The sequence below is a fragment of the Telmatherina bonti genome, assembly GCF_933228915.1.
Source record: "Telmatherina bonti genome assembly, chromosome: 1".
Lineage (NCBI taxonomy): Eukaryota > Metazoa > Chordata > Actinopteri > Atheriniformes > Telmatherinidae > Telmatherina > Telmatherina bonti.
The window spans coordinates 34,859,288-34,886,397 of NC_136619.1; the positions used below are offsets into that span (position 1 = coordinate 34,859,288).

General features: G+C 41.7%; 1 protein-coding gene across 7 annotated transcripts in view; it reads left to right on the forward strand.

The window, feature by feature from the left end:
* myo9aa (myosin IXAa) overlaps positions 1-26,182 on the forward strand; it is a 122,271-nt gene extending 96,089 nt beyond the window's left edge. For 4 of the 7 annotated variants that reach the window (XM_079240383.1, XM_079240384.1, XM_079240386.1 and 1 more), the window contains 27 exons: positions 6,072-6,212; positions 6,691-6,730; positions 6,820-6,942; positions 8,030-8,110; positions 8,320-8,430; positions 12,377-12,499; positions 13,105-13,254; positions 14,186-14,487; positions 14,928-16,616; positions 17,431-17,530; positions 17,759-17,974; positions 18,868-18,965; positions 19,056-19,183; positions 19,256-19,476; positions 19,560-19,676; positions 19,875-20,063; positions 20,155-20,205; positions 20,339-20,450; positions 21,150-21,211; positions 21,419-21,611; positions 21,717-21,845; positions 21,998-22,103; positions 22,215-22,346; positions 22,881-23,004; positions 24,034-24,242; positions 24,362-24,504; positions 24,620-26,182. In XM_079240383.1, coding sequence (XP_079096509.1) covers positions 6,072-6,212; positions 6,691-6,730; positions 6,820-6,942; positions 8,030-8,110; positions 8,320-8,430; positions 12,377-12,499; positions 13,105-13,254; positions 14,186-14,487; positions 14,928-16,616; positions 17,431-17,530; positions 17,759-17,974; positions 18,868-18,965; positions 19,056-19,183; positions 19,256-19,476; positions 19,560-19,676; positions 19,875-20,063; positions 20,155-20,205; positions 20,339-20,450; positions 21,150-21,211; positions 21,419-21,611; positions 21,717-21,845; positions 21,998-22,103; positions 22,215-22,346; positions 22,881-23,004; positions 24,034-24,242; positions 24,362-24,504; positions 24,620-25,119 — 5,590 coding nt within the window. In that variant the 3' untranslated portion in view covers positions 25,120-26,182. Of the gene's footprint in view, positions 1-6,071; positions 6,213-6,690; positions 6,731-6,819; positions 6,943-8,029; positions 8,111-8,319; positions 8,431-12,376; positions 12,500-13,104; positions 13,255-14,185; positions 14,488-14,927; positions 16,617-17,430; positions 17,531-17,758; positions 17,975-18,867; positions 18,966-19,055; positions 19,184-19,255; positions 19,477-19,559; positions 19,677-19,874; positions 20,064-20,154; positions 20,206-20,338; positions 20,451-21,149; positions 21,212-21,418; positions 21,612-21,716; positions 21,846-21,997; positions 22,104-22,214; positions 22,347-22,880; positions 23,005-23,110; positions 24,243-24,361; positions 24,505-24,619 lie in introns of those variants that run through there. The other 3 variants (XM_079240388.1, XM_079240389.1, XM_079240387.1) reach the window with 2 other exon arrangements.
* Positions 26,183-27,110: the final 928 nt, after the last annotated feature.

The following is a 27,110-nucleotide window of genomic DNA, read 5'->3' on the forward strand; positions in this document are numbered from 1 at the left end:
CACACACTCGTCGACGCCTAAACCCTGGTCCAGCTGTTTCCTCCGTGATGTAAAGTCGGAGCTATGCACCAGAGAGGAGCGCCTGGGGAGAGAGAAATATTCAGTCCCTGCTGGGTGCTTGTCAGCTGGACAGCGCCTCAGACAGTGCAGTGCTTTATGGGAGTCTCAGAGAGACTATGGAGATAAACAGGCACTACAAAAGGCACATTGTGCCATCACCATCTACTGAGATCGATGATCAACTGGGGAGAAATTCTCCTTTATATGGTATGCCAGATGCAAATAGAAGATTTGTGCTCCACTCGATATTTTGACATTTGAATGTATTGTTTGATTTGGGCATAGAACGTAAACTCAACACAAGTCCCAAGGTTTCATGAGAATTTGATTTAAATGTAGAAATGCTTATAAATCCAAAAACCTTTATTTATACTTACTGGATATTTCTGAATCCTCTGCTGTCATTTATAATATTGTTGCGCAGTGCAAGCTGGGAGTGTAAATCACATGCATCTGGACTCTGGAACAGAATGTGACAAAGATAGCGGGACATATCTGCGATTTTCTGGTGTAGAGATCATACTCTTGTTCTGGTTTACTGTCAGATATTAATGTCTGTTAATAAAGAGTGTGGATAAAAACTTTTATAAAGTTAAAATTACTGTAACTTTTAAAGAGAAGCTGCAGCTGCTCGGTAAATTATGTAAAATGACACTTTTAACTTTTGGTCTGTTCAGTTTTGGCCGCGGATGTTTTCTATTTCTTTTTTAATGTTTCAAAGTTAAATAAATTCATCCAGACATTAATAAAGTTTGAGTTTATTATATTAATCTATTTTACTATTTTATTTTGTAATCACTTAAAATGCATGTAAATGAAAAAAATGGTGCTTTTTGGGGCAAACTTCATGATGCGATTAAAATGTGATTAATTGAGATTAATTAATTACAAAGCCTGTAATTTATTAATTAATGTTTTTAATTGAGTTTCATTCCTAATATACACATATATCATTTTTTACATGTATTTCTTAGTCATTTTTCACATTGAAAGTCTCATATGTTAAGTCATGAAAAGAATTTGATTCCGTATTTTGTCTTGAAGTGAGTCAATGATTTGTGCTAAAAGCCAAAACCGTCGTATTAATTCTCTCATTTGCTCTTTAACATAAAAACACAAAGTTCTGCTGAGGCTTGGGAGTGTGTCATTAGTTTTATTCCACTACAGGTTTGGGAAAATAAAAAGTGAGCAAGACAAAGAGTCGGGGAACTTGAGAAGCCAGCAGGATTCATCCTCTGGGGACTCCGAATGTTTGCAGAACATTCCTCAGCAGTCCGTTCATCGCTTGTCGATATTTCATTCTTAACAAAACACGCTGGAAGCTGCTTTTTATGTCTGCAGTGTATCGGTGTGAGTGTTATCACCTCCATTCACCTGTGTGACCTGTGTAAGTCACTTTTTAAAAAAGACGTTTATGTCGAGCTTGTTATTAAGTTTAAGTTGAGTTTATTTGAAAGGGGACAAAGCGGTTTTATAAAACACATGATTACACATTGTTAGCTAAATCAGAGCTAACCAAAAGGCTAGTTCTCATTTGTACTCCCCTGTCAGTGACATTAAAACAACACATCTATATATAAGAAGCACGGTTTATGCCTGGATAGCCGCTATAATAACAAATATCTAACATTTAAGAAAACACCAATCACATAATACTGATCCAATATAATACAAGATACATATTCAGACACTCGCTGATACAATTCAGAAAGAATAAAACATCACAACATATCGTTTGGTCGCATCAAAGCATCACGGCTGAGTTGGCAGCTGTATGTGTTAAAAAGCCACATTTTCAGTTTTGTTCTTTAGAAGTTCTTGCTTGTTGAAAGCCATTTATGGTGATTCTCAATTCTTCCCCTTCCCCCTTCCACTTAGCCCTATCCCTCCATATTGCGCAATCATGTGAGGGGAAGGGGTATCCCAATTCTCCTTTGGACAAAGGCTAAGGGGGAAGGGTGAGGGCTACACACCCCTTAAAGTGAAGATTTTCCAGGACCACACTTCACTGAAGAAGGGGTAGAAGCGTACAGCGCGTCACCAGCAACATGTCTTCCAATGCTGAAAAAGAGGTTTACAAATTTAAGTATTTTCAGCATTAAAATATGATTCAATAACAAGACTGAAATTACGGCCTTTTTTTACGATCGTATGTTCTGCTCTGTGAAAGTTTGCTACACATAGCACAAGAGGCTAGCATTTGCTGAACTGCTGGTTTGATATATGAATGCATAAAACCACTGTCGCTGTTTTCTTCCAGTGACAATCATCTATATGTTGTAGCATTTCCTTTACTTTACTTACTTTTGTGCACAGTGCTAAATTGTTTCATGTTTTAACCAGGGACACCAGAACACACGAGGGCACTTACCCGCTACAGAGCAGAGAAAGAGGAGTTTATTGTTTACGTGCCTGTTCTTGTGTGAATTTCTGTTAAAAATTATAACTCTATTGAGTTATAATTACATAAAGAGGTTACACTTGGAATTCCCATGTTGTGAATACAATGTCTGCAAAACAACGTTCAAGGGACAGTAGTTCCTGTTTATGCAGTTTACACAGCATTAGAATTTTTATACAATTACTACCAGGTTACTTTTGATGATTACGACTCAGTCTGTATTTATATCTACTTTTTATTTTATTTTTTTTAATCAAGCTATGCATATGTATCTCATCGACAACTTGTATCTGACCGTTGTAATGGAATGCATTGGGCTAATGAAAACAAACAAAAAATTTCTACTTTAATACAGAACATTAATAAAAGAGGTGTGGTTGGAAGGGAAGGTGACTGGCCAACAAGCAGACAAAAAATGGCAGATATACCGATTGCTCAGACAACAAAGTAGCACGGCTGACGACAACGGCATCTTGGAAAACAATCACTCGTCGCCTCTGTTTGCGTAGCAGCTAGAGTGCCGCAGCTTGATGACGTCGTCACGGTGTAGTGGTGTCCCATTTCTTAGGGGAACATTTTCACCACTTGACACTTACTCCTCCACCGGGGGGGTCGAGGGATAGGTATAGGGATAGGGTTAGGGCTAGGGGAAGGGGTAAAAGATAGAATTGAGACTTAGCCTTAATCTCCTCAGAACCCGATTTCCACACACTAGCGCTCCTCGCTGACCACGTCACTCCTGTGCAGAGTGATGACACAGTCACCTCTTACAGAGCCTCAAGTAACACGTACAGAGCTGTTTCTTTGGCTGATGAACTCCTCCGCATGATCATGCAACACTTAATAGATCAAATTTAAATGTGCATGTATATGAAGACTGAAAAACATCGTTGCCGCTGTGCACTAAAGCTGCTCTGCAATGTGTGTGTGTTTGTATTGACTTTCATTTTTACCAACTTTAAAAAACAAAAAACACACCCTGGTGTCCCAGCTCGTTCCCTCTAGAAATTACCCCCCCCCTCCGCTAATAACACAGTATGAGTTACCAGACACATGTTAGTGCTGCTGACTGTGTTATAGTGTGTGTGGTCTGTAACTCTTCTGGAGGAATTCTTGTAAATCTACAAAGGATAACAGTGGAAACAAAATAAACTTCTCTGGCGGATTCGAGCTGCTGAAACCACAAAGAAACTGCTTCTGCCACAACTTTATTCTCTTTTCTACAATCTGAACGATGTTGTTGTTGTTTATTTCTTTTTTTTTTTCCGTTCCATGCCTTTTTTCCCCTTCTTCTTCTTGTGTCATGTGCTCTGAGCTTAAAGAGGAGGGAAAAAATGGTTAGTTTAAACCACAGCCTGACCGCTGCTGTTTTTGTTTGTGTTCTGGGCAGGTGGCTGGGTTTCACCTTGAGGCCTGAGGTTTTCAACCTTTCATTAAATGAATTCTACATGACACATATTTCATTCTGTCCTGCTCTGGAAACCACTGCCCCTACTGGTGATATTCCTCCTGGGAAAAATAATTCCCCTTAGAAACACAAACATACAAGGCGCTGGAATGCAAATCTAAAGATATACATACTGCAGGTCAGGTCTGTGCAGCAGTGTCAAAAGGACAAAGTTAGCCTGTAACACAGCTTTGAACCACCCAGTCACAAGCTGCTGTTATAAGAAATGCTTCAGACGGTTGGAACATACGTAATGCAATGAGACAGTGTCAGTAATATTATAGAGGAATCCACAGTTGGCTCTGTACTATTATATAATCCTAAAAATACTTGCTAAGGTTGGAAATAATTTCAAAATAATTTCTGACTAAAAAGAAATGTAAAATAGAAACTGTTAGTTAAAGCGAATCTGTGCCTTCAAAGCTGTCAGAGCTACCCTGAAGCAGCTTCCAGGTGACGATACTTTAACTCATCCGGGGCTTCTTGAAGTAAATCAGCAAACGGCTTTGGTTTAGCAGTCAAATATTTAGTTGTGCCAGCACCTTCCAGCAGAACTTTACCTTCTACGTAGCACGATGATGGTGGGAAAACGGTTTCAGAACTGAGCGAAGGTGCTGGAAAAACTGATCTGAGCAACAAGAAGCTTTGAAAACAACGTAAGTGGTTGTATTTTTGTATTTCTGTCATCACAACAATAAATGAACGTGTTTTTCACAGAGCCAGCTGTTTGTTTTGTACTGTCTGTAAGTACAGGTTGGTTTTTATGTCTGTTTTTTTAACCTCTTTGTTCTCATGTAGTTGTGCTTTGGTGGCATGATAGAAGTTAGAGGAAATAATACCCAGTTTATTAATATATGATGAGTAAAATAGTAGAACAAGGCACTATGTATGTTTCACTAAATCAGCAGGTTAGAGCCTCTGATTGGAACGGTTAGCATTGTGGCCTAACAGCAATAAGGTTGCTGGTTCGAGCCTTGACTGGGGGGAGGTTTCACCAGTGGCCTTTCTGTGTGGAGTTTGCATGTTCTCCCCGTGTATATGTGGATTCTCTCCAGGTACTCCAGCTTCCTCACCATCCAAAGACATGCATGTTGGGTTAACTGGTTACTTTAAATTTGTCCCAAGGGTTGATTGAGAGCATGCATGGTTGTTTTCCCTCTTCGTTTTGGCCGTTTGATGAACTGGCGTGTACTCTGGTGTACTCTGCCTCTTGTCTGATGATTGTTGGGATCGACTCAACCGGTGACCCTGAATTACACGAAGCGGTTAAAGAAAATGGATGGATGTCACAAGTACAAACGTTACAGGATTCATACTGTGACATGTACAGAAGACTTCACGTTGACTCTCACATACACAACATCAGATCAACATCAGATCTCTGAAAGATTTGAGTAACTGACAAAAAAAAACTAAAAAAAACTAAAAAAAACAAAAACACATTGTGTTGTGCTGCCATGTTTCTGTCAGTCTGACCCAGGACAGCTGCGGCTAAGCAGGTAGCTTACCATCACCAAGTGTAAAGCTGGTGTGAATAAATAAAGGATTCACTCAGAAGTTGTTTGGGTCCCTTGAGAATAGTTGTGGAAATCTTATTTATTATTATTTTTAAGCCGCTTTAAATACACACTGTAATCAAAACCAAAGGTAGTTTTTTACAATACTAGTGTTACATTAGTGTTTTGCATTCTGGGTTCTGCACCGTCCTTCCCTCTGTAAGACAATGTTCCACACTGTGTTTTATGTCAAAACTTTAACCTTTTAAAGCCCGACCATGAAAAAAATGGTAAGAAAAGTCACATTTTTTTAAATATGAGGTCTTTACCTGGCCCTTTAACAAAATATAACAAAAAACTTAACCACTTTTTTTTAGGTTGGGTTGGGGGGGTATTTACCATTTATTACCATGTGATTTGTCAAAATTATTCTAATATAATCTTCTTCTTCCTAGTATCTATTAGTTTCGGATTGAGTTTAACAGCATTTTGAGCTAAATTTTTACCATAAAGTGATGCAAAATGTCTCAGAAACTTTGTGTATCAAATGTGGTACGTTTGACTTCATACACTTAATGAAGGACTACTATATGCTGAAGTAAATTGAGAAAACTGAAGTCAAACTTTAAAAAGTATTTATATTTCTTATGGTGTGACCTGTTTATAGGAGTTCTCCGGGCCTCGGCTGGAACGGACGCGTTGGTCGACACAGTCGCTTCTCGCCCAGCAGCTCCACTGCAGAGGAAGACGGGATCTTCATCAACTCTGCCAGCAGCAAAATCCTGGAGAGAGCGCATGACATTCTCATGTCAGTAACAAACACGTCTACTCTCATCATAACATCTTGATCTGGTTCCGGTGATCCAGCGTTTCCTTTACAGAAGTGTTTGTACTCAGAACCGAGGCTGTTTCCAGCATCATTTTGAAGTAGTCATAAAACATACGTATAATATGTCATCTAAGACTATCTGGTTAAATACAGAACTAAGAGACATCATTCTGTAAACCTGAGTTCAAACATCTGCTCTGCTGAAAGCTCCTTCGGTGATCACAACATTCCAACCAGCTCAGTCAGTGCAGTTCTGTGCATGACCCTGACCTCTGACCTCCCCACAGAGGGAGCAAGAGTACAAGAATTTCCTCTCCAGAGGGATGAATAAAGTCCCACTTTACTGTCGGAGACATGACCCTCTTAGGCAGACTTTTAGGAATTGATTGAATGCTACTTGACAGTAAAAAGAAAAGTACCTTCTCACCTGATTTTCTTTTTCATCTTAAATATGCAGGAGGAACAAAAACTACAAATCTAAACCAGTTCTACCAAAGGTAGTTTTCTTTTTTTCTGTTTTTTAACGTGGATAGATTTGAGTCTTAAGTTATTTTTTTACCTGCTGACTTTGACTTTGTTTCCGCAGCATTTACTGAATGTCAAGTCACTGAAGTATCTCAGCAACCTGACACTTCACGACCGCATCACCAAGTCGCTGCTTCACCTCCACAAGAAGAAGAAACCACCCAGTATCAGCGCACAGTTCCAGGTTAGATACACACTCAATGGCCACTTAATGATTTACCACTCAATTCTTTCATGGAAAAAAAATAACTTGAGGAGCAAAGAATTCCCCTCCAGCTGTTCATACTATTGAAAAAACACTAAAACAAACAACAACAAAAAAGTGTCCTTTGTGCACACACAGCCCTGGGAGGAGATGTTGCTCCTTTTCTGTGCCTGCCCTCCGCATCAACCCTGGTTTCGTCCAGTGTGTGTGATGTTTCTACTGTGTTCTAATTACCCACCCAAACGTCACAGAAGTATGACACCATGTCTGGTTAATATAATAAAAAAAAACAAACATCTGATTTAGTGAGAAAGTAGAAAAATGGCAGTTACTCATTCACTGACACACCCTTTCAACACTCCTCCGCAGATGATTCAGTGACACAATAAAACTGGGATAACAGATGGGGGTTTTTTAGGGAAGATTTAGCTTGATCAGATTTTAAAAAAAAAAAAAAAAAAAAAAGAGTTCCTGTTTAAAATAAAGTTTTAAATGTGAATTTTCTGCTTCATAGATGTTTTTAAAAACACCTTGATAAGTTATGAAATACCTGACAGTAAATGTCAGAGCGACTATCAGCCATTCGGGTCTATTTTCCCTCTGATTTCTTTGAAAGTGAGCAGCGTGCTGAGGCTGTTGGAGGCCCCTCCGGCAGGCGGGCAGGCAGCCCGGATCCATGTGTGTGGATGACTTCACTTTCCACATCCTGTCCTGCACTGATTGCTTTAATCTCCCATGGAGGGGAGGAGAGGGGGGGGGGGGGGGGGGGGGGGGGGGGGTTAGAAGACCGAATTCCTCCTGCCACTGAATTATCACACACACATGCTGACACACATGTTCATGTGTTTCCACACAAAATAACTCCTCATGAAAATCTTTCTTTCTTCTTCTTGTCACATCTGCATGCGTACAATGACCCACTGGCAGCCATGCTGATGCCAGGCAGAGACTTTAGTCGCACGCTGCTGGTTGCAGATGTGTCCGCCTCTCGAACAACCTTAAAGTTTGTTGCAGCCTGGAATCTGCTGCCAAGTTTGACGACTTGTTTTTGTGTCTCATCTCGCAGGCCTCTCTCAATAAGCTAATGGAGACACTGGGTCAGTCTGAGCCTTATTTTGTCAAATGCATCCGTTCTAACGCAGAAAAGGTACAGTATGTTCACTCCATACCGCCACCACTTCCACCGCTCCAGTTTAGTTTTCAAAGCATTTCTTCATTTCCTTTGAAGTTGGAGCATTTTTATTTTTTTTAAAAAGCTGTTTATCATTTCCTCCCCTTCTCTCTCTGACCTCTGCCTCTCTCACTTCTTCTCTAATTCTCTCCTCAATTATCACTCTCTGGGTTTCCCTCTCTCAGCTGCCCTTACGGTTTAATGACAACCTGGTGCTGAGGCAGCTGCGCTACACAGGTATGCTGGAGACGGTGCGAATCCGGCAGTCGGGTTACAACATAAAGTACAACTTCAAGGTAAACACATGTTTACAACTTGCAGGCACTTTAAGTGTTTTCTTCTGTGTTCTACATGCATTTTCACATGAACTTTATTATATAAATTGCAAGATATTTGTTTAAAAAATAGGAAAAAAAGGACGTTTACCGTCATCCCTTTGTGTATTTGTCTACACAAAGGGATGACGGTAAACGTCCTTTTTTTATCTCTTCTGCCGTTGTTTTCCTTGTTTCTTTTCATCCTGCTGCGTGCAGGATGTGTTTGGCTTGCAGACTTTGAGCAGAGGGTGTATGGACACCAGCCAATGAGAGCATGTGGGTGTGTGGACCATAAAAATGAAGTGATATGTTTAAAAGGCCTCCTCTGTTCTCTGTCAGTGTCAGATCTTTGACATAAAAACTGAACTTGTTTATGAATTTCATTTCTCTCACAGTAGATCTTTTAGGTAAAAAAAAAAAAAAAAAATGTTGCTAGATGCATGAATAACTTATCCTGGAAGAAAACTGATTTTTGTCACATTACAAACTAAGATTGCAGCAAAGTAACACTGGCACAATGCAAAACCAATATGTGCAAAGTAGTTCATTAAAAAATCGGTTATTTTAGTCATAAACATTAGTAATAATTACTCGTAATAAATATTTAAATATGAGGCCTGTTTCTCCATGTGGTCGCATAATAAATAAGGAGTATGCACATGTTTGTTACCTCCAGTACATTTATTTTGTTGTAGCTGTGAACATTTACTTCAGGAAATCTTAAAGAAATTACAGTGTGTAAAATTTACAGAGCTCTGTTGTGAGATATGCCGTGGAATATTAGATGAATACGTCCAACCTTAACACACTGAAAGCCTCTGACTTGTTTTTGATGGCACACTGACGTTCATTATGAACACCGCAGGACCCATCATTTCCTTGTAGCGTCTCAAATGAGAGAAAACACTTCACAACTTAGTGTTCCAGCTCAGAGCATCACCTGACAGTGTTGTTTTTCTTCATGGTACCTCACTACACCAGCAACTGGATAGCAAGACAGCGGCTGTTCTGAACATGCACCGTGGCCGATTCAGTAAAGAAACAAAAAAGAACATTATCAGCGCAAGAGATGAAATGTAGAGGAGAAAATCATTCATTCATTCATTTATTCATTTTCTTAACCGCGTAGTCCAATTCAGGGTCGCTGGGAAGCTGGAGCCTATCCCAGCAATCATCAGGCGAGAGGCAGGGTGCACCCTGGACAGGTAGCCAGTCCATCACAGAAACGAGTCAGCATTGGATTGACTGGACCCGACTGGACAGTTCAGTGCATAAAGATTCAGACACAAGTCTCTGAGTCTCAGCGTAACGAGTTGTGAAAAAGGCCTCATGTAAATGGAGTAATTGGCAAAATTCCCTTTTTAACAGTGTTTGTTTCCGAAGACGTAACTTTATCTGATCATATTTTCCAAAGAGCACACACTCCGTAAGCTGCATGGTCGGAGGGGCTGAGCAGGTTTCCGTCTCCTCAGGCGTGTGCAGGCCAACACAAACCTAAACAAGATCGACGTTTCCAAGAGTTTAGGTGCCAGCGGTGAATTCATGTCCAGGAAACTTGTTACTGATGTTGCTCAGATTAGTGTTTCATTGCATCAGAAGGGAATTAGTGGGGGTGGGAGGTGACAGCCATCTTTAACTCACAACAATGATGTCAGCTGTGTGACTAATAAAGCAGATCGTGTTAAAGATTTGAAGTTAGCTGTTGGACAGTTTTAGGAGTGGCTCACTCCCCCTGCTCCAGTTTCTTCTTAGGTTAGTTCCCAGTTTGTGGTTTGGACCGTTCATTCGTCACGTCCTGCCAGTGTTTTAGACTGATTTAGATCATTTTGCTGGTTTAATAGAAAGTCTGTTTACCAGATATAAGCCTTGTTTTCTATATAAGCTAAAGTTGAATCTAATTTAGGTTTATTTGCCAGAATTCTGAGCTTTTTTCTCAGCTTTATTCCTCTCCACAGAAACACTGTAGGATAAAGTCATTTTAGTTATGGTGTTGAAAGCAGAGAAGCTATATCACATAACCTGAGATGAATAAACCAGATTCTGTCCATTAAGTGTCCAGTTTACACTGGGAGGGTCATTCGTTTTTACCTGGACTACTGGAAAATATGAACAAGCTGTTTTTATAGATGACATGTCATTTATATTAATACTTTTAATAAATTATTGTTTTTGTGGTACTCTAGTTAGATGCGTTTTGCTTAATCTGACGCCTTTGTGAACAGACCGTTCATGAATGAAATGAATGAAAAACACTTTATTAATCTGAATAATAATAATAATAATAATTATTATTATTATTATTAGTATTATTATTATTATTATTATTATTTATTTTATTATTATTTTTAATTATTATTGATTAAATTAAAAATGTATTAATCTGAACAATGGTGAAGTTTCAATCCTGTTTTTGTTCTACTTATTTTTAACTATATTCTACTTAAACCTATTTTTGAGTTTTCATATGTTTCAGATGTTCTTGGAGAATATGTTAAAGATTTTTTACTGCTATGACAGATTTTCACACAGAGGCGCTCTTTGATAAATGTAAAATGACAGAGTTGACTAAAGTACTGCTCGAAAATGTGTATGTGTACAATTTATAGTAATAAAACAATATAAAAATCATAGAATAATGCAATAAATTACAGTCTAATGCCCAGGATTCAGCTGGTTTGTGACACCTTAAAAAACACACACACAAGATATTTCGTATATAATTATTTAAAATGCAAAAAAAAACATTTTCACATATTAAAAAAGTAGATGCTGACCTTTATTTGAATGTGCACTGATGGATTATTCTTTCCTTAAATACAAACTGTGTATTCATCTTGGATCGTTTTAATGCAGATAGCAACGCAGATGTGAAGGCACCAATAATCCCGACTTGTATACTCAGGTTTTACCATCCAGACAGGATCTCTGCTCAGGGAAGGTCTTACTTATTTGGACAAAACACTGCCAAACTACCTTTCTGCACATCTAACAGCAGCACATCTCTGGAGCTCTACTGCTCTGCCTGCAGTCCAGACCTGCTGAAACAAATGCGATGCGTTACGAAACACAGAATTCAACAAGGAGGACTGTGGTGCAGCTGGAACTTTACAGGAATGTAAAAACATTTTGTTTTCAAACCTTCAGCTGGTTTCTCAAATCCCACATGCCAGAAATTGTAACAGAAGGTGATGCAGCCCAGTGCCTTGAACGATTTCCAAACAACTGAGCGTGGGTTTCTTTTTTCAGCTTTTCGGAAAATCTTTGGGAATTGGGACATTTCCGTTTTCCGTTCAAGCACTTTAAGTTAAAAAGCTAAACTCATAAAACTCCATCGATGATCTCACTGAGATAGTTTTAGGACCAGACATGGTCATTTACCAGAAATTCCTCACAACATATTAAGCGCCGCAGTCTGCACTAATGAGAAATGTTTTGAGGATGGTACCACTTTGGAGTATTCAGCCGGTCCGAACAGAGCCCCTTCATTGTCCTCGGGTCTCTGAGACGCTCCCCATGCTTGTAATTGTATAAACACAGCATCTGTTTGCCTGTCCACCCCCTACAGCCCAGGGAGCAGATTGTATTGAATTCAGACAATGAGCCTCAGTTTGAAGAGTGGGAGTTCAGCATATTTATGCCATGATGTTTGAACCCCTGCAAATATGGACTTTTACCTGAAACCACATGTTGGTTGATCGCTTGTTCACTGAAACTCTGCTCAAGAGATGCTGCAGACACCGGTCAAGAGTTACAGCTGACATGAATCCTGTAGTGGAGTAGGCTAACTGCTGGATAAATGTATGATTGTAGGAGGTTTGTTGATTTAAAACTAATGTCAAACACATTACTGGACAGAATCTAAACAGAGCTGGCAGCATAATAAACACATTTGTCATTAATTGCCTTGTGTGATTCTTTTGGAAAGGATTTTATCCACCACTTCAGTGTGGTGTTGCCAGAGGGAACCAGTGCAACCAGAGAAGGCATCCAGGAGTGTCTGGGTCAGCTAAACCTGCAGCCAGAAGGCTATCAAGTTGGGAAAACAAAGGTATCCATCCTCTTTCATCCTCATGCAATGACTTTAAATGTCTAAATGTTAGTTCTGGGGAAAATAATCCACAGCTGTTTGAGTGGAAATGATCAGGCAGCAAGAAGATTAAAAGAAGAATCTTCTTCTACTTCATTATTTGGTGACAAAAGAAGAGAGGGTAGGGGGCAATACTGCTGCTGTTTCCAGAACATGCACATGAAACTTGAGCTTCTTTTTTTAACTTTTAAATGCTACAAGCTATAAATAAATGGGCCGAGTTTGACGTTTTGGATGACCTCCTATTACCTGAGAGCGTCCTCCTTGTGGAGAAGGATGTAATGTAGACAATTCCCCGTGTTTGCTGCGTGCATGAATGGGGCATGATAGAGGGGTCCAGGCTTCTGGGGACGTGTGTCTATATAATTAGAGGGTCATACCTGACATTTTTGTGACCGTGTATCCGGCCAGAGATTTCTCCGCTTTGTGTGTGTGTATCTGTGATTGACTGTGAGCTGTGCGTGTGTGTATATATATATATATGTGTATCTCTTTGTTAGCAGCCTCACTTTCACAAAGGGTGTGTGCTCCCCTGTACTGACACCACCGCTGTCCGTCCCCTTCAGGTGTTTTTGCGGGAGGCCGAGCGTCAGCGGCTGCAGGCTGAACTCCACAGGGAAGTCCTCAGACTCATCGTCATGCTGCAGCGGCGTTTCCGAGCCCATCTGGAGAGGAGACAGTTTGTCAGGATGAGAGAAGCAGCGGTCTGCATCCAGGTAGAGAACAGCTTTACATCATCACTTTTTCCTCCTTAAGATCTGAGCTCTGGACGTCTCTCATCAGGCGTTTTCACACCTGAGCATTGATGGTCACCTTTCAGAGCCGTTAAAATCCCAATGGGATCCAATCACAGCAGCGACGTCATTGGCCAGACTAAAAAGAGTTATGTTTAAGTTAAAGATTGTAATTAAAGTGTAGTAGATTCATTCCTCAGCTTCTGGTTTTACTTCTGTGTCAGCAACTGGTTCTGTGTGAGATAAAACAGAGTTTCATTCATCTTTCTATTATTTTGCTTTCAGTGCATTAAGTTTACCTCGCTAATCCCAGGTTAACCCTCCTGTTGCCGTCAGATCTGCTCTAAGTCTTTATGACACAGATTATCATTATCCTGCTGAGAGAAGCCATGAGAGGATGGGTTTACTGTGGTCATAAAGGGAAGGAAAAGTTCAGCAAAAATAGTCAGCTAGGCTGTGATGCCTGGTTGGTACTCAGGTCCAAACTATGCCGAGAAAAAACAGTTTAGTGACTGTTTAGTTTTAACTTTCATGTGTTCATTTGCGGTGGAGGCAGGTTGGAGATGAGATGAAGTTTTGCTGGGATCAAGTAGATTTCAGAAGTTTGGCTGAAAGCTCCCATTAATGCATCTGACTGGGAAAAAAAAATCCATTCAGATGTAAAGAATAAATTATTATATGAATTCTCAAATAGAAATGACAAAATATTTACTAGCCCCAAAGGGTCTTTACTGATTTAACTCTTTAAAAAAAAAAAATGTTTTGAATATGTTTTTGAACTATTTATCATGTTTTGAATTTGTTCACACTTTGATATATCTAGTCATGCATCTCCCTGTGCATGAAAATATGTGGTGAGTAAATAATAGTAGTATCATGAACCCAAGGTGTAATTATCTTCATCTCCGTGCAGAAATGGTGGCGTTCTTACCGGTCCATGGAGGAGGATTATGACCCCAGCATCCAGGAGGGGGCAGCTCTGTGTCTGCAGACACACTGGAGAGGTTACAGGGAGCGTCAGAGGTTCAGACTCTGGAGGCAGGCTGCGCTGGTGCTGCAGAGGGCATGGAGGTCCTGGCTGTATCGCCGCTGCTCAGCAGCTCTGGTTATTCAGACAGCCTGGCGCTGTCATCAAGCCAGAGAGGCCTACTTGCGTCTTTACAGCACTGTGGTGCAGCTTCAGGCTGTTAGCAGAGGTTTCCTCTCCAGGGAAAGGTAAAAACATGCTGTTTATGTTTACTGATAGACAAGCAGAAACGCATATTGTGCCTTTTTTTTTTTTTTTTTTACAAAGCATCACTCCTCTGAAAATAGCTCCTAAGAGTTGCATGACTGAGTGATTTTACTAAAGCTTGGGAATAACCAGATTAATCTTTGCACACAACTCCAGCAGTGTATTTGGGCTTTGTTCGGTGTGCAAACACACCAGTCAGCGCATACCATTACGAAAGCAATCCAACCCAAAGCAGCTCTACAATCAGCTGAGCTGCAGAGAACAAGACTTTGCTTTTCAGAATGCGGCCTTTTTTTTTTTTTTTTTTTAAATAGTTACAACTAGTCACTGATAACTTCAGCTTTGTGGAAAATATTTTCATACAAGGTAAAGAAAAAGGTTTTGGGTAGGATTGTAACTTCTGTGCCGTTTTGATTTCCAGCTTTAAAACACTGAGAGAACAGAGACTGAAAGAGAAGAAGGATCAGCAGGAGAAGCTGCTTCAGCTTCAGAATGGCCAGGTGAGCCTCTCGCCTAGAGAGGAGGAGCAGCCGGACAGAATCATGGGCCTGGACCTCAGCACTTGGGAGGATCGTTCCTATGAGCAGCGAGAAAGGAGCCTCCACACGCTCAGCAGTCATAGGGACGGAGTAAAGGAGGAAGGAGATGAAGAACTAGCAAGGACAACAGAGTGCTCCTCCATCGTGGAAACTGAGGCGTCCTCCTCAGTCCCAACATCCGCCGTGATGGTGAGAGAGAGGGCGAGAACTCTGGATGAACCAAGCCAGAAAACCACTCGGGCCAAGAGAGAGAGCCGGCGGATGAGAGAGCTGGAGCAGGCAAAGTTCAGCCTGGAGCTGCTAAAGGTCCGGGCGAACAGCGGAGGAGCCTCGTCTCCCTCTGAGGAGCAGCGCTGGTCCGTAGAGCTTGTCCCGCCGGCCAGCCCACCTCTGCGCTCCCCACAAGGCACACCTGACAGCCAAAGCTCCAAAGGCAGCTTCGAGCTTCTCATTGTGGATGATGAACCCCCAAAGGCTACAGAGGAGGTGATGGACAGCGATGACACCTGCTCCCCTCTCCCACCTGTCGCTCCAGAACCGAACATGGACGTCGTCTCAACAAGTCCGATTCCAGCTGTTGTCGACGCCCCACAAAGGAGCCAGAGCCCAACCCATGTGGATCTTCCTGCCGCTTCACATCCGCCCAAAATGGAGAACTACCTCCCGACTTTTTACGTCCCTGCTCATGAAGGCAGCACAATAATTTCCCATCGTCCTGCTGAAGAACCTCCGAGCAACGAGGAGACGGCCTCGTCTTCCACCACCACATTCATCACCAAACCTCTCAAAGAGAGGCGGGAGTCAGCTCGGCGACCGGTGGTGGTCATCATCCGTTTGCAGAAGGAAACGCCTCTAAGTGAAGAGCAGACTGACCTCGTACGTCCTCCCGCAGATGTTCGAGACTCCGCGGCCCAGACAACACCGTCGTCAGAGGAACCGGCTCCCGTTCCTCAGGGTCCCGACCCTAAGGCCGACCAGGCCGTCATAGAGAAGCTGGTGCGTCTCAACGAGGAGAAGGAGGTGCGGCAGCGTAACCAGCAGCAGCAGAACGAGAAGGAGATGATGGAGCAGATCCGGCAACAGAAAGAAGCCCTGGAGCGGCAGCGCCTTGCCTTCGCTCAGTATGAGAGAGACATGTTCGAGAAGCAACGAGGAGAAGCTTTACAGAGGATACAGCAGAGCAGACAGGGTGGGCAGGACTTCGCCGTGACAGCAGCGCCCAGTAAGTCCCTCAGACACGGATCCCTGCTGGGAGAAGGAACACCACGGCCACCTCCTCATGGAAGAACCCAGTCAGACTCCTCTCCACCAGGTGGAGATAGTCGTGGTCAGGAACGCCACCCCCCGCTGCCCCCTCCCCCTTCCTCTGCTCCTACGGTAAGGCGTAAGGACAGCAGACCTGCTGCTGAGGGCTGGGCGCCTAAACTCACCCTGGAGTCCAGAGATGGAGGAGCAACCAGAATGAGAACAGCAACCAAGCATCCAGCAAGTCATCCAGGCACCACGGTCGCTATGGGCGATAAGCCGGGCAACATCTTCTTCTCTCCCAAGGACAAAGTGGCGTTTGCAACGTAAGTAGTAAATTATATTTCCTTTTTTTTTTTTTTTAATCTGCTTTTAACTGCATGTTTTAGTTGTAGCAAATTATACAAGTTAGTGGCTTTATGTGTAGGATGACTCACTGCCAAAACATCATGTCCATGTCATGTAGTTTTTTTTTATCTGTTATAATACAGCTATTAACTAGTAATAAACAATTCTGTCAAGTCCACAGCATTTAAAAAAACATTATTTTACCATTATTACACTAACTAGACTGCTAGCTTTCCACATTTCCTATGAATATATTTGCTAAAATGATCAACAAAGGCAGATTATTTTAAAATGTCAAATAACCATCTAACCCACATCTTCATTTATTTAACAATAATAATAAAATTACTATGTGAATTTGACATGCCGCTTGTTGTACTATGACTAAAGTAATGTTGCAATTGCTTCCTACTCCACAGATTTTGTAGCACATCTCAATTTTTCCCCTAAAGCACAGGTGTCAAACTCCAGTCCTGGAGGGCCGGTATCCGGCAGGTTTTTGTCGTTTCCCTTTACCAACACAGCTGATTCCAATCAAATAGGTCCAGCAGCTTCTTGTCAACCAATTTTTGAGTTTCAGTCAGGTGGATTGAAGCATGGAGACAACAAAAACCTGCAGGATAGCGGCCCTCCAGGACTGGAGTTTGACACCTGTGCCCTCAAGTGTCAAAAGTCCATATTTTAGACGTGGTCAATCATATCATTTTATTGCTTTGGTTTCTGCTCATGAGAGCGAAAAGAAATAGATCATGAAAGACTTTGTTCTTATGATTCTCTCTTTTTATCCTTCAGTTTTAACAGTGAGGCCATCACTAAAGAAACACCCGCAGCCATCCCCACAGAAGAACCCACACCAGCCTCAAAACCTTACAAAGGAACAAAGGCCCGGGACGTAAGCTACCTCTCTCTTTCTTTAAACGAACAAACCTTTTCTTTTAACGTGTTTTCCAGGTTTTGTGTCGTGAATAAATGAATGAATGAATTTTGACAGGATCATTTCTAATCTCGCACTAAAAACATCCCAACTAACCGACACAAGGATCAGAAAGCGCTGGAGCTCCTTTACAGATCAGTAGTTTTACCTTTTCAAAAATGCTATTGTCGCCTCTGCTGAATCCAGGTTGGCAGAGCGGGCCATAAAAAGAAAGCCAGAATGGCACGGACCCGCTCCGACTTCCTCACCCGTGCCCCCATCCTCTCAGTTGAGGGCGATTCAGACGAAGATGACTATGACGCCGACATCCTCCAAAGCCCCCGTCATTTCACTCTACCCCTCTCCAAACAGAACTCTACGGAGGCAGGCTTAACGGAGTCCTGTTTCAGTGACTCAGACATGGTAACGGGTGCCATCGGAGCCACCAGTGGCCCACTCTGCTTTGTTCAAGCGTTCCTTCTCTGACATTTCTAACCCACTCAGCAGAGAGAGCATAGGTCTGCATCTCACCTCTGACTCAAATACTCAAAGCTTCTACAAATTTTCCTTTTTTTTTTTTTTACTAAAGTAGAGTCACTTTTCTAAAGTGTGGAAGACATTTCAAAGGCATTCGAAAGCAATATTTCAAATTCTGTTTGATTTAGTTTAAATTCCTATTTGAAATATATGCCGAAGCTTTATTAGAGTAATAAAAACAGAAAGCATTTCCTTCTAATACGTGAATGTGATTAAATACATGGATTTAAGCTCATTATAACCTTTGAAGTCAATCCAACTTATGTAAATTTTACTTAATTTGAGTATTTTAAAAATATATTTTCCCTGAAACACATTAAACCTTTAACATAGCTGCTTTTCTAACCTTTTTGGCTCCTCTGTTTGTCATAGCTATGATTTATTTTTGTTTTATTCCAGGTTAATTAGCTATACATGCATGCACTTGGTTCCTCTTCCTTCTTCTGGCAGATAGCCGTACTCACAAGTGGAACTTTGGAAATCTTTGAAAAAAAGGATCAAACCTTTCTTTTCCTAACAAAATCCTCCCATCTTTTCCTCTGACAGCTGATTTGTGTCATATTAACTCTCTGTGCTGCTTTGTTCTGTCATGAATGCTCCCGATAGTTTACTCTTATATTTACTCACAAGATGTTCTGGTGAATGTGAAATCTGCAGCACCGGTGATGTTATGGTGCCATCTGCTGGCTTGAACTCGGCATGCTTGACTTCATGGAAAAACAATCAATTTTTTCTCCCCCTTTTGGCACGCTGTTAACATGTCTGATATCTTCTTTCAGCCTGCAAGCTCTGAGGAGCAAAAGAAGATGCACAAAGCCATGTCGTCAGGAGATCTGGGCAAAGTGGACTCGCTGCGCAAGAGTGCACAGGATGGAAGGTTTGCTTCTTAAAGATTTTAAGGATTTTTTTTTTTTTTTTAATCATAATTAAGTTTAACGTCCATGTATTTTTCATGTTTATCACCCAGGGTCCGTAGGATGCGCTTCTGGGGCAAAGCTAAATATGGGGATAAGAAGACTTCCAGAGAAAAGTTGATATGTGGGGCTGATTCTCTGGATGGAGAATATGGAGACACTGGGCCATTGCTCGGAGAAGGTGAAAAGAAACTTCGCTTCACCTGCACTAAAAGGTTCTAGCAGTTGTTACTTAATTTTTCTCACACATCAGGTCAGGAAAACATGTCACCGCCCTGCAGCCCCGACGTGTTGCTCGACAGAGGCTTCAAAGATTTGAAGGAGAACAAGGAGCCGTCTCCCAAGGTGAAGCGACGGCGGAGTGTGAAGATCAGCAGCGCGGCCCTGGAGCCAGCTCAGTGGCAGAACGATGCCCAGCAGATCCTCACCTCCACCAACGACTACAGGAGCATGAACGAGTTCCTCATGAAGAAGGTGCAGCCAACGCCTTACATGCTGAGGCGTAATGGGGATTTAATACGCTTGCAGGTGAACTGATGACTGCTGCCTTCTTTCAGATCAGTGACTTGGACACAGAGGACAGTAAGAAAGACACCATGGTGGACGTAGTGTTTAAAAAGGCTCTGAAGGAATTCCGTCTGAACATCTTCAACTCCTACTCCACAGCACTCGCAGTAAGGGCTGCTTACCTGTGTTTTTATTCCACTTTTTTTTATTTTTTTTATAGAAAATCCCGTTTGAGGCATGATTGCAAAGTCAAAAATTAAAAAAAAAAAAAAACAGAAATATGCAGAAACTTTTTTTTATTTTGCAAGTAGAAGCTTAAATATTACCGTGTTCATACTGTGACCCTTGTTGCCTTTTCTCCATAGATGGATGACGGTAAGAGTATCCGCTACAAAGACCTCTGCGCTCTGTTTGAACACATCTTAGAGAAGACCATGAGGCAGGAGCAGAGAGACTGGAGGGAGTCTCCAGTTAAAGTGTGGGTCAACACTTTTCAAGTTTTCATGGATGAGTTCATGTCTGAGTACAAACCTCTGGACTGTGCGCTCAGCAAGGTAATAGTTTCTGTGGCAACACAAAAGAAATATGTTTGCATGTTGTTATAAAAAAGTAGATATTTATCAAACTGTCTTTTTTCTACTGCAGCCTCAACCGAAGCCTGAACGCAAGAAACAGAGGAAGAAAGACATCGACATTGTAAGTGTGAAAAGCCTTCCTCCTCTTTGCAAGACACTTAAAACAAAAAAGAAAACAACACAAAGATGCTAGAATAGATGTTTAAGCTGTTTTCTGTTTCTAACACAAGCCTGTGCTCTGCTGCTCTCTGCAGGTGGAGGAGCATAACGGCCACATTTTTAAGTCCACCCAGTACAGCATCCCAACATACTGTGAATTCTGCTCCTCTCTCATCTGGATGATGGATCGTGCTTGCGTGTGCAAATGTGAGTATGCATGCAAAATGTCTGAATTTAACACAGATCGCCTGTTTTCTGAAGTCCTGGACGTTAAGAAAAAGTTATTCTTACACAAAAGTTCTATTTCTGACAATTAAAATGAAGTTTTATATAAAAGTCATGTTTCTTCATTTTTGAATTAGCAAGAAAAAAAATGAAGTAATCTAAAACTTTTACTGTGTTTGACGTTTGTTTCATAATAAAAACCTGCGTTAGCATCAGATTGGCTGTAAAATAAAGTGACGTAACAGCAACCTCATTTTCTGCCTAATTCAAACACACACACACACACACACACATATAAACATCTCTGTCCTCTGCAGTCACATTGAGCTCGAACACACAAACACACACATTCACACTGCATGTCAGTGGCTGAGACGTGTCCATCCTGGACCTTTGCGACCGAGCCCCGCCCCCCCCGCTCTCCGTCCTCAGCCCTAATCAGATTGTTTTCAACTGGACTCATGGGGTCTGCGGCTCCATCTCTCCTCTCCAGAGATTTCTCCACACAGTTTGTCCTTTTCTCCATGCAGGATGTTTTCTTCATGCCAGCCAATCGTACTTAAACAACGGCGATAAACAGTTTTTCATTTAGTCACAACTTCTGCTGAATAATGAGGCGGCACTGCCTTTCTGTGGATAATGGGAATGACCTGTTTGATCTCTCTGGCTGTGTTCATCCAGTGTGCCGGTACGCCTGCCACAGAAAGTGCTGCCAGAAGACGACCACCAAATGCAGTAAGAAGGTGAGTCGGCCATATTGCGTACCCTCACAATAATGTGATATATGCTGTTTTTTTTGTTTTTTACTCTTAATGCACAGTTACTGTTTTTGGTAATGATCATTATGTAAAAAAAACAAACAAATTGAGCTAAGAATGTTTATTTGAAGAAACTTTTTAACATGTTTTATGCATCATGTCCATGTATTTGTCTTTTGTGCGTGTGAGCAGTTTGATCCAGAGCTTTCCCCCAGACAGTTCGGGGTGGAAGTTTCTCGTCTAACTAATGACGAGAGGACGGTCCCGCTGGTGGTGGAGAAGCTTATTAACTACATTGAGATGCACGGCCTTTACACCGAAGGAATTTACAGGAAATCTGGTTCCGCCAACAAAATTAAGGAGCTCAAACTCGGCCTGGACACAGGTTATTTTCTCTTCTCCTAAAGTTATTAATCGTGAATAAGAAAGGATTAAATCTGATCACTAAGTACGACGTGGTTTCTCTGCACTTTCCCCCGTTGCCATGCAGATGTTGACAGCATGAATCTGGACGACTACAACATCCATGTCATCGGCAGCGTCTTCAAGCAGTGGCTGAGAGACCTGCCAAATCCCCTGATGACATTCGAGCTGTATGAGGAGTTCGTACGTGCCATGGGTGAGTGCTCAGCCTCACGTATCCAACACTGTTGTTTTCACATTCTTAAGCTGCATCTCACTGGATGTTCTGTTCACAGTAACTGCAGTGACAACATATTTTGCTTGCTGCAGCAGTGAATGGTGATTTGTCTTGTGTGAATACCACCGCAGGTTTGCAGGATAAAAAGGAGATGATCAGAGGAGTGTATTCAGTCATCGACCAGCTCAGCAGAACTCACTTAAACACTCTGGAGCGCCTCATATTTCATCTTGTCAGGTAGTGAAGGAAAAGTTCATATTTAAACTTTTTGGTTAAGATTTATTCATGAAATTGTAATTTTTTAAAATTTTTTTTATGAATATAATGACGCTGAACTCCTGCTTTTAGGATTGCACTGCAAGAGGAGACAAACCGTATGTCTGCCAACGCTTTGGCTATAGTTTTCGCTCCTTGTATCCTCCGGCGTCCTGACAGCATCGATCCGCTGCAGAGCGTCCAGGACATCAGCAAGACAACAGCGTAAGAAAATATTTCCAGTCTTTCAAAGAGAAAATCTCTGCCTTTGTTAGTGGAAAAGTGCGGGCGTTGCATTTCAGTGGCGACACGCATGGCCAAGACAAATTGGAGAGGATGTTCATTAAATTAATTCATTTCATGTGAGAACACTAAACTAACTTTTTACGTTCAGGTTTAGTGAGCTAATCAGGCATAAGCCCAGGTTTTTGGCTGGGAGGAGAAAATGCTGAGCGGAGTTTAGCAGCACAGCTTTGTGTTGTTTTTGTCTAAATGCTCGGAGCAGAACATCCATCATGGTATTAATGCTGTAGAATACGGTTTAATTCGTTTAACTGGGCTGCAGATTCCTGCAACCAATGGTGGATAAAAATTAATAGCACGAGCGTGAGCGTATAATTTCTGCTGGGAGCAACTAGAATCAGGGAAAGAACAAGGCTCACATTGTATCAGATAAATAAGACTATATGAACTCATTATTTGGCCTGAAATACTTTCAGCAAATCTGAATTGCTTTTGTCTCCTCTTGTCTTTCTGTAGGTGTGTAGAACTTATCATATGTGAACAAATGAATAAATACAAAGTGCGGCTAAAGGACATCAACACACTGGAGTTTGCTGAGAATAAGGCCAAGTGCAGACTGACCCTCATTCGACGGTCAATGGTAGGCTCAGCCATGACTCAGCACTTCTGTCGTCACTTCCTCCTTTCTGAACTGCTTCTTCCCACCTCCCCAAATTCCTCCGTAACGTCTCTTTTCCTTTACCCAGAGACCAGTACTAATAGCCGTTAGATTTATGAGCATAGCACACACTATGGTATGTATACCAACGCAGTGGATGACATCCACAAAGCCTCCATCCGTTGTTGTGGTACCGATCAGTCTCTCCGCCACACATGTTAACATTTGTCTCCTTCGTTTCCAAAGCATGTGTCACCGCATCCAATTATCTGTTTTGTTTGTTGGACTATTTTCTCTAACTGTCTCTTGTGGATGGAATTAAAGACGTTATGCACTCATGCAGTTGCCTCTTGATTAGATTAGCCTAATGCTATGTGGAGTATGGAACATACGAAGCAAAGGAACAGACTAATGCAACCATTTCAGCGTCGTCCGTGACCTCAAGTCTAAATGGATTCAAAGGATGAAAACATTTTCAGATTTTAGCAAACAACAGGGAGCTCTGATCAGTTTCCTCCTTCTTATAAGGAAAAGAAAAACAGGAAAAGTAGCATGTGATTTTGTTTTTGTCATTACTTCCTGTGGGAAAAAAACTGTGGACAGATATTATAATTTGCTTCGGCTTCTTTTGGGTATTTATTAATCCTTGATAGAATTTTCCTCTAATAAATGCCGTATTAGCAGGACAGAAACGGTGAGAGTGTTACTCTTAGCCAGCTGATAAGGGACTATTTGTTAGTGTGGATTTTAAACGTAGTGTTGCTGATACTTCTACTCTCTTTTTTTGCTTGTTACTGTTGCTAAAAGCAACCAAACGCAGCTAAAAAGGTAAATTTGTTGTTGTGCTGTAGCTGTTATTGTGTTTGATCCGTGTTGCTGTATTTTCTGTGGTTCAGTTACCATGCCTGGCGTGTTTTTTCCTCTTGTGATGATCAGTTGGTGTTTTATCGAGCACGCATGTCATGTTTACTTTGGTGTGAAGGAAATATGCACTGTTGGTTTTCTTTGCAGGGAAAAGGTCATGTACAGCGATTAAGTCATCACACGCCTTCGCCTCCAGTCAGTCCTCGGCTGCTGCCAGTGGCTGACACTGTGAGAGAAGAGAGCGGCGGGGAAGAGGGAGCGGAGGCGTTCAGCGACATCTCTGAGCATCAGCAGGCGGCCATGCAGCAGGAGGAGAGAGTGTTGGCAGAGCAAATCGAAAATCTCCAGAAAGAGAAGTACTTTAAATGTTCCATCAACATCTAAGTCTAATATCAGATCTGGAAAAAGTAACGTGTGTGTGCGTGTGTGTTACTAATGGTGCACATTCTTCATATCATTTAACCCGTATCCACAGAGAGGAATTGACTTTTGAGATGCTGACCCTGGAGCCACGAGCATCAGATGATGAGACCTTGGAGTCCGAGGCTTCTATCGGTACAGCTGACAGCTCTGAAAACCTCAACGTGGACTCTGAAGGAACTATTTCGGACTTTTCGGGTATGTTGCAGTACATAAAAACTCAGGGTTCAGTTTAGAATTTGTTTTTAAAGGAAATTGTTATGAAATATTAGCATGAAAAAACACTTGAAATGTCTGTCCCTTTACGTTTCAGAAAGAGGTCCAGTCTTGACTTCTGCATGGCCTCGTAGATCCGATGGGAAGAGCCCCCGACGTCGTACTCACCGCCGGCAACCTGACTGCCTGGACTCTGCAGACTCTGGTTCCACTGTTTCCCCTTACTCCTCCTCATCACACTTCCACCCATCTTCCCTGTCTTCTTCTGCCACTACCCGGCGGTTCCGTTTCCACTCCAAGTCTCCTGCCGTTGGCTCAGCTCTAACCCAGCCTCAGGCTCAAGCTCTGGACGCATCTCAAGCCTCTCGACCTGACGGCTTGGACAGCAGCTCTACTGCAGAGCAGGAAGGCGCATACGACGAAAGGCCTCTGTTTACCAGCCGCGGCACCTACAATCCAGAGAAAGGCAAACAGAAACTTAAAGGAGCCAGACATTCAATGCCAAGGCACTCAAGAGACAGCGGCGGCCACAGCAGAGACCCTCCAGACATACCACAGCACCTGGTTCTGTACGGTAGTAATGAATTCATGGTATGAGGGACACTGGGACACCAAAGCAAACCCTGTCCAGCTCCCTGTCCACCATGTACATACGCAGTGGGAGGTTAAATTATGAAAGCACTCTTGCTTAGCCTTTCATTGTCAAAAACCTGTGAAAAGTGCCATGTTCAGTGCATCCTCCTCCAGAAGAGGGGGGGTGGTGGTGCAGAGTGACAGGAATCGGTGCAACGGCTCCTCTGCTGTGGACTCAGCTGCCACCTATGCTCTCACAGTGCCTTGGCAGGGCTTTCCTCAGCGTCAAGAGGAGAAGCGCTGAGCAGGAGGATGGGGAAAAGGGAATGTTGGAATTCGCAGAAGATCACTCAGCATCAGGGAATGTTACAGAGCTGGAAAGCTGAAACGGTGTCCATCATTAAACAGAAGAAACCAGGCGCCATCAGGCTTCACGGATGTGGACCTTAAAGCTAGGATTTGTTAGCTGCTTTCTAAGTTTACAGTTCATAACAATCAGTGCAAGCAGTGGCTACTCTGTTATTACTATTTTTTTTCCTTATTTAATGAATTTTAATGTCACAGAAATTCTTTATAGCATATAATATACTGGTATAAATACTGTACAAAGCCGGAACACCAGCCTGTGCTGGGGAGTTGAAGTGTTTTTTTTTGTTTGTTTTTTTTTTGGAGTATCCTGAACAGAGATGTTCAGGTAAAAGGAGCGGATGCTACATTTGTGTGTGCATGTGCTGAGGCACCCATGCGTGGCTGTATGTATGTGTGTGAAAGAGAAAACCACTTGTGTTTTAAGTTTGTGCTGCTTATTTTCCCTCTAACAAGGGAAATTCTGCCATCAAAGGGACCAAGCCAGCTGGTGTGTATTCCAGCCAAGGGGATCCCAGCTCCCTAAGAATGTCGGACACATATGAGATTCCTGCATTCTCCTGCCTGACAGCCATACAACAGTTGTAATGTACAGTTCATGTGTACAGCATGGCGGACATATGCCACCCACTCGCAAAGCCAGCGCTGCCGTCTATGAAGTGTTTGCTCAATAGCAACCAAGCAAAAGTATAAAATCATTGTGTCTTCTGTCCTTATTAACGAGTCTGTCTTTTTTTTTTTTTTATTTATGCTTTCAAGTGGATTTCTTCTTTTTTTTTTCCTACTTTAATCCAGTCTTGATAACTGGAGCATTCATATTAAAATTCTATCATACAATGAAAGTCGGAGATAAATGAAATGCGTCTTTTAATAGTAGGAATATGTTTACAGTAAGACGGCTAAAAGGCATGCATCTCACATTAATTTTATTGTATCTCCAATTTTTATTACTGTATATCAAAATAAGTGCTGATCTACTTAAAGAGTATGATATAGTAAATCAGTCACAATGATCCATGATAAATAATTAATAGAACATCTATGCTTAATTGGTTATTAATAGTTGTGTGACTTAACTTACATATTTTGTGCATAAAGAGTAAGCACACAGGAATTTTGCTGCTATAACTGGAAAATTTTAGGGGCTAATGTTAGCAAACTCTACTGTTGTGTAACTCTTATAATTGGCGTTACTGGATAATTAGCCAACTTATGCCTCTTGTCCTGTCATGCTTTTAGCGCTGCATTTTTGCATTTACAGTTATTCTGCATTCACCACCACAGAGACAACAGTTTAATAAAAAAAAATATATAAAAAATAAGACTTAAGAGGATTGAAAATGTCCTCTTGAAGAATTAGAATTGATAATTTGATTCTTCCATCTGACCATTGTTACAGTATGATAATTGTGGGTTGACTGTGAAAATGCCTGTAGGGTTCTAGCTTTTCCTCATTTGTATTTTTTTATTTTTTTTTTTTAATTTTCATTTTCATTTGGACAGATGGATCGTTTTTTTTTTGTTTTTTTTCCAGTTGCTGATTAGTTGTGCATTTTTGCAACTCTTATTCTGAGTGGCTGTTAAATCTACAGGAGTATTTTAGTATTTCATATCTGAAAAGAAAATGTACTTCTAAGACTCAACCTCTC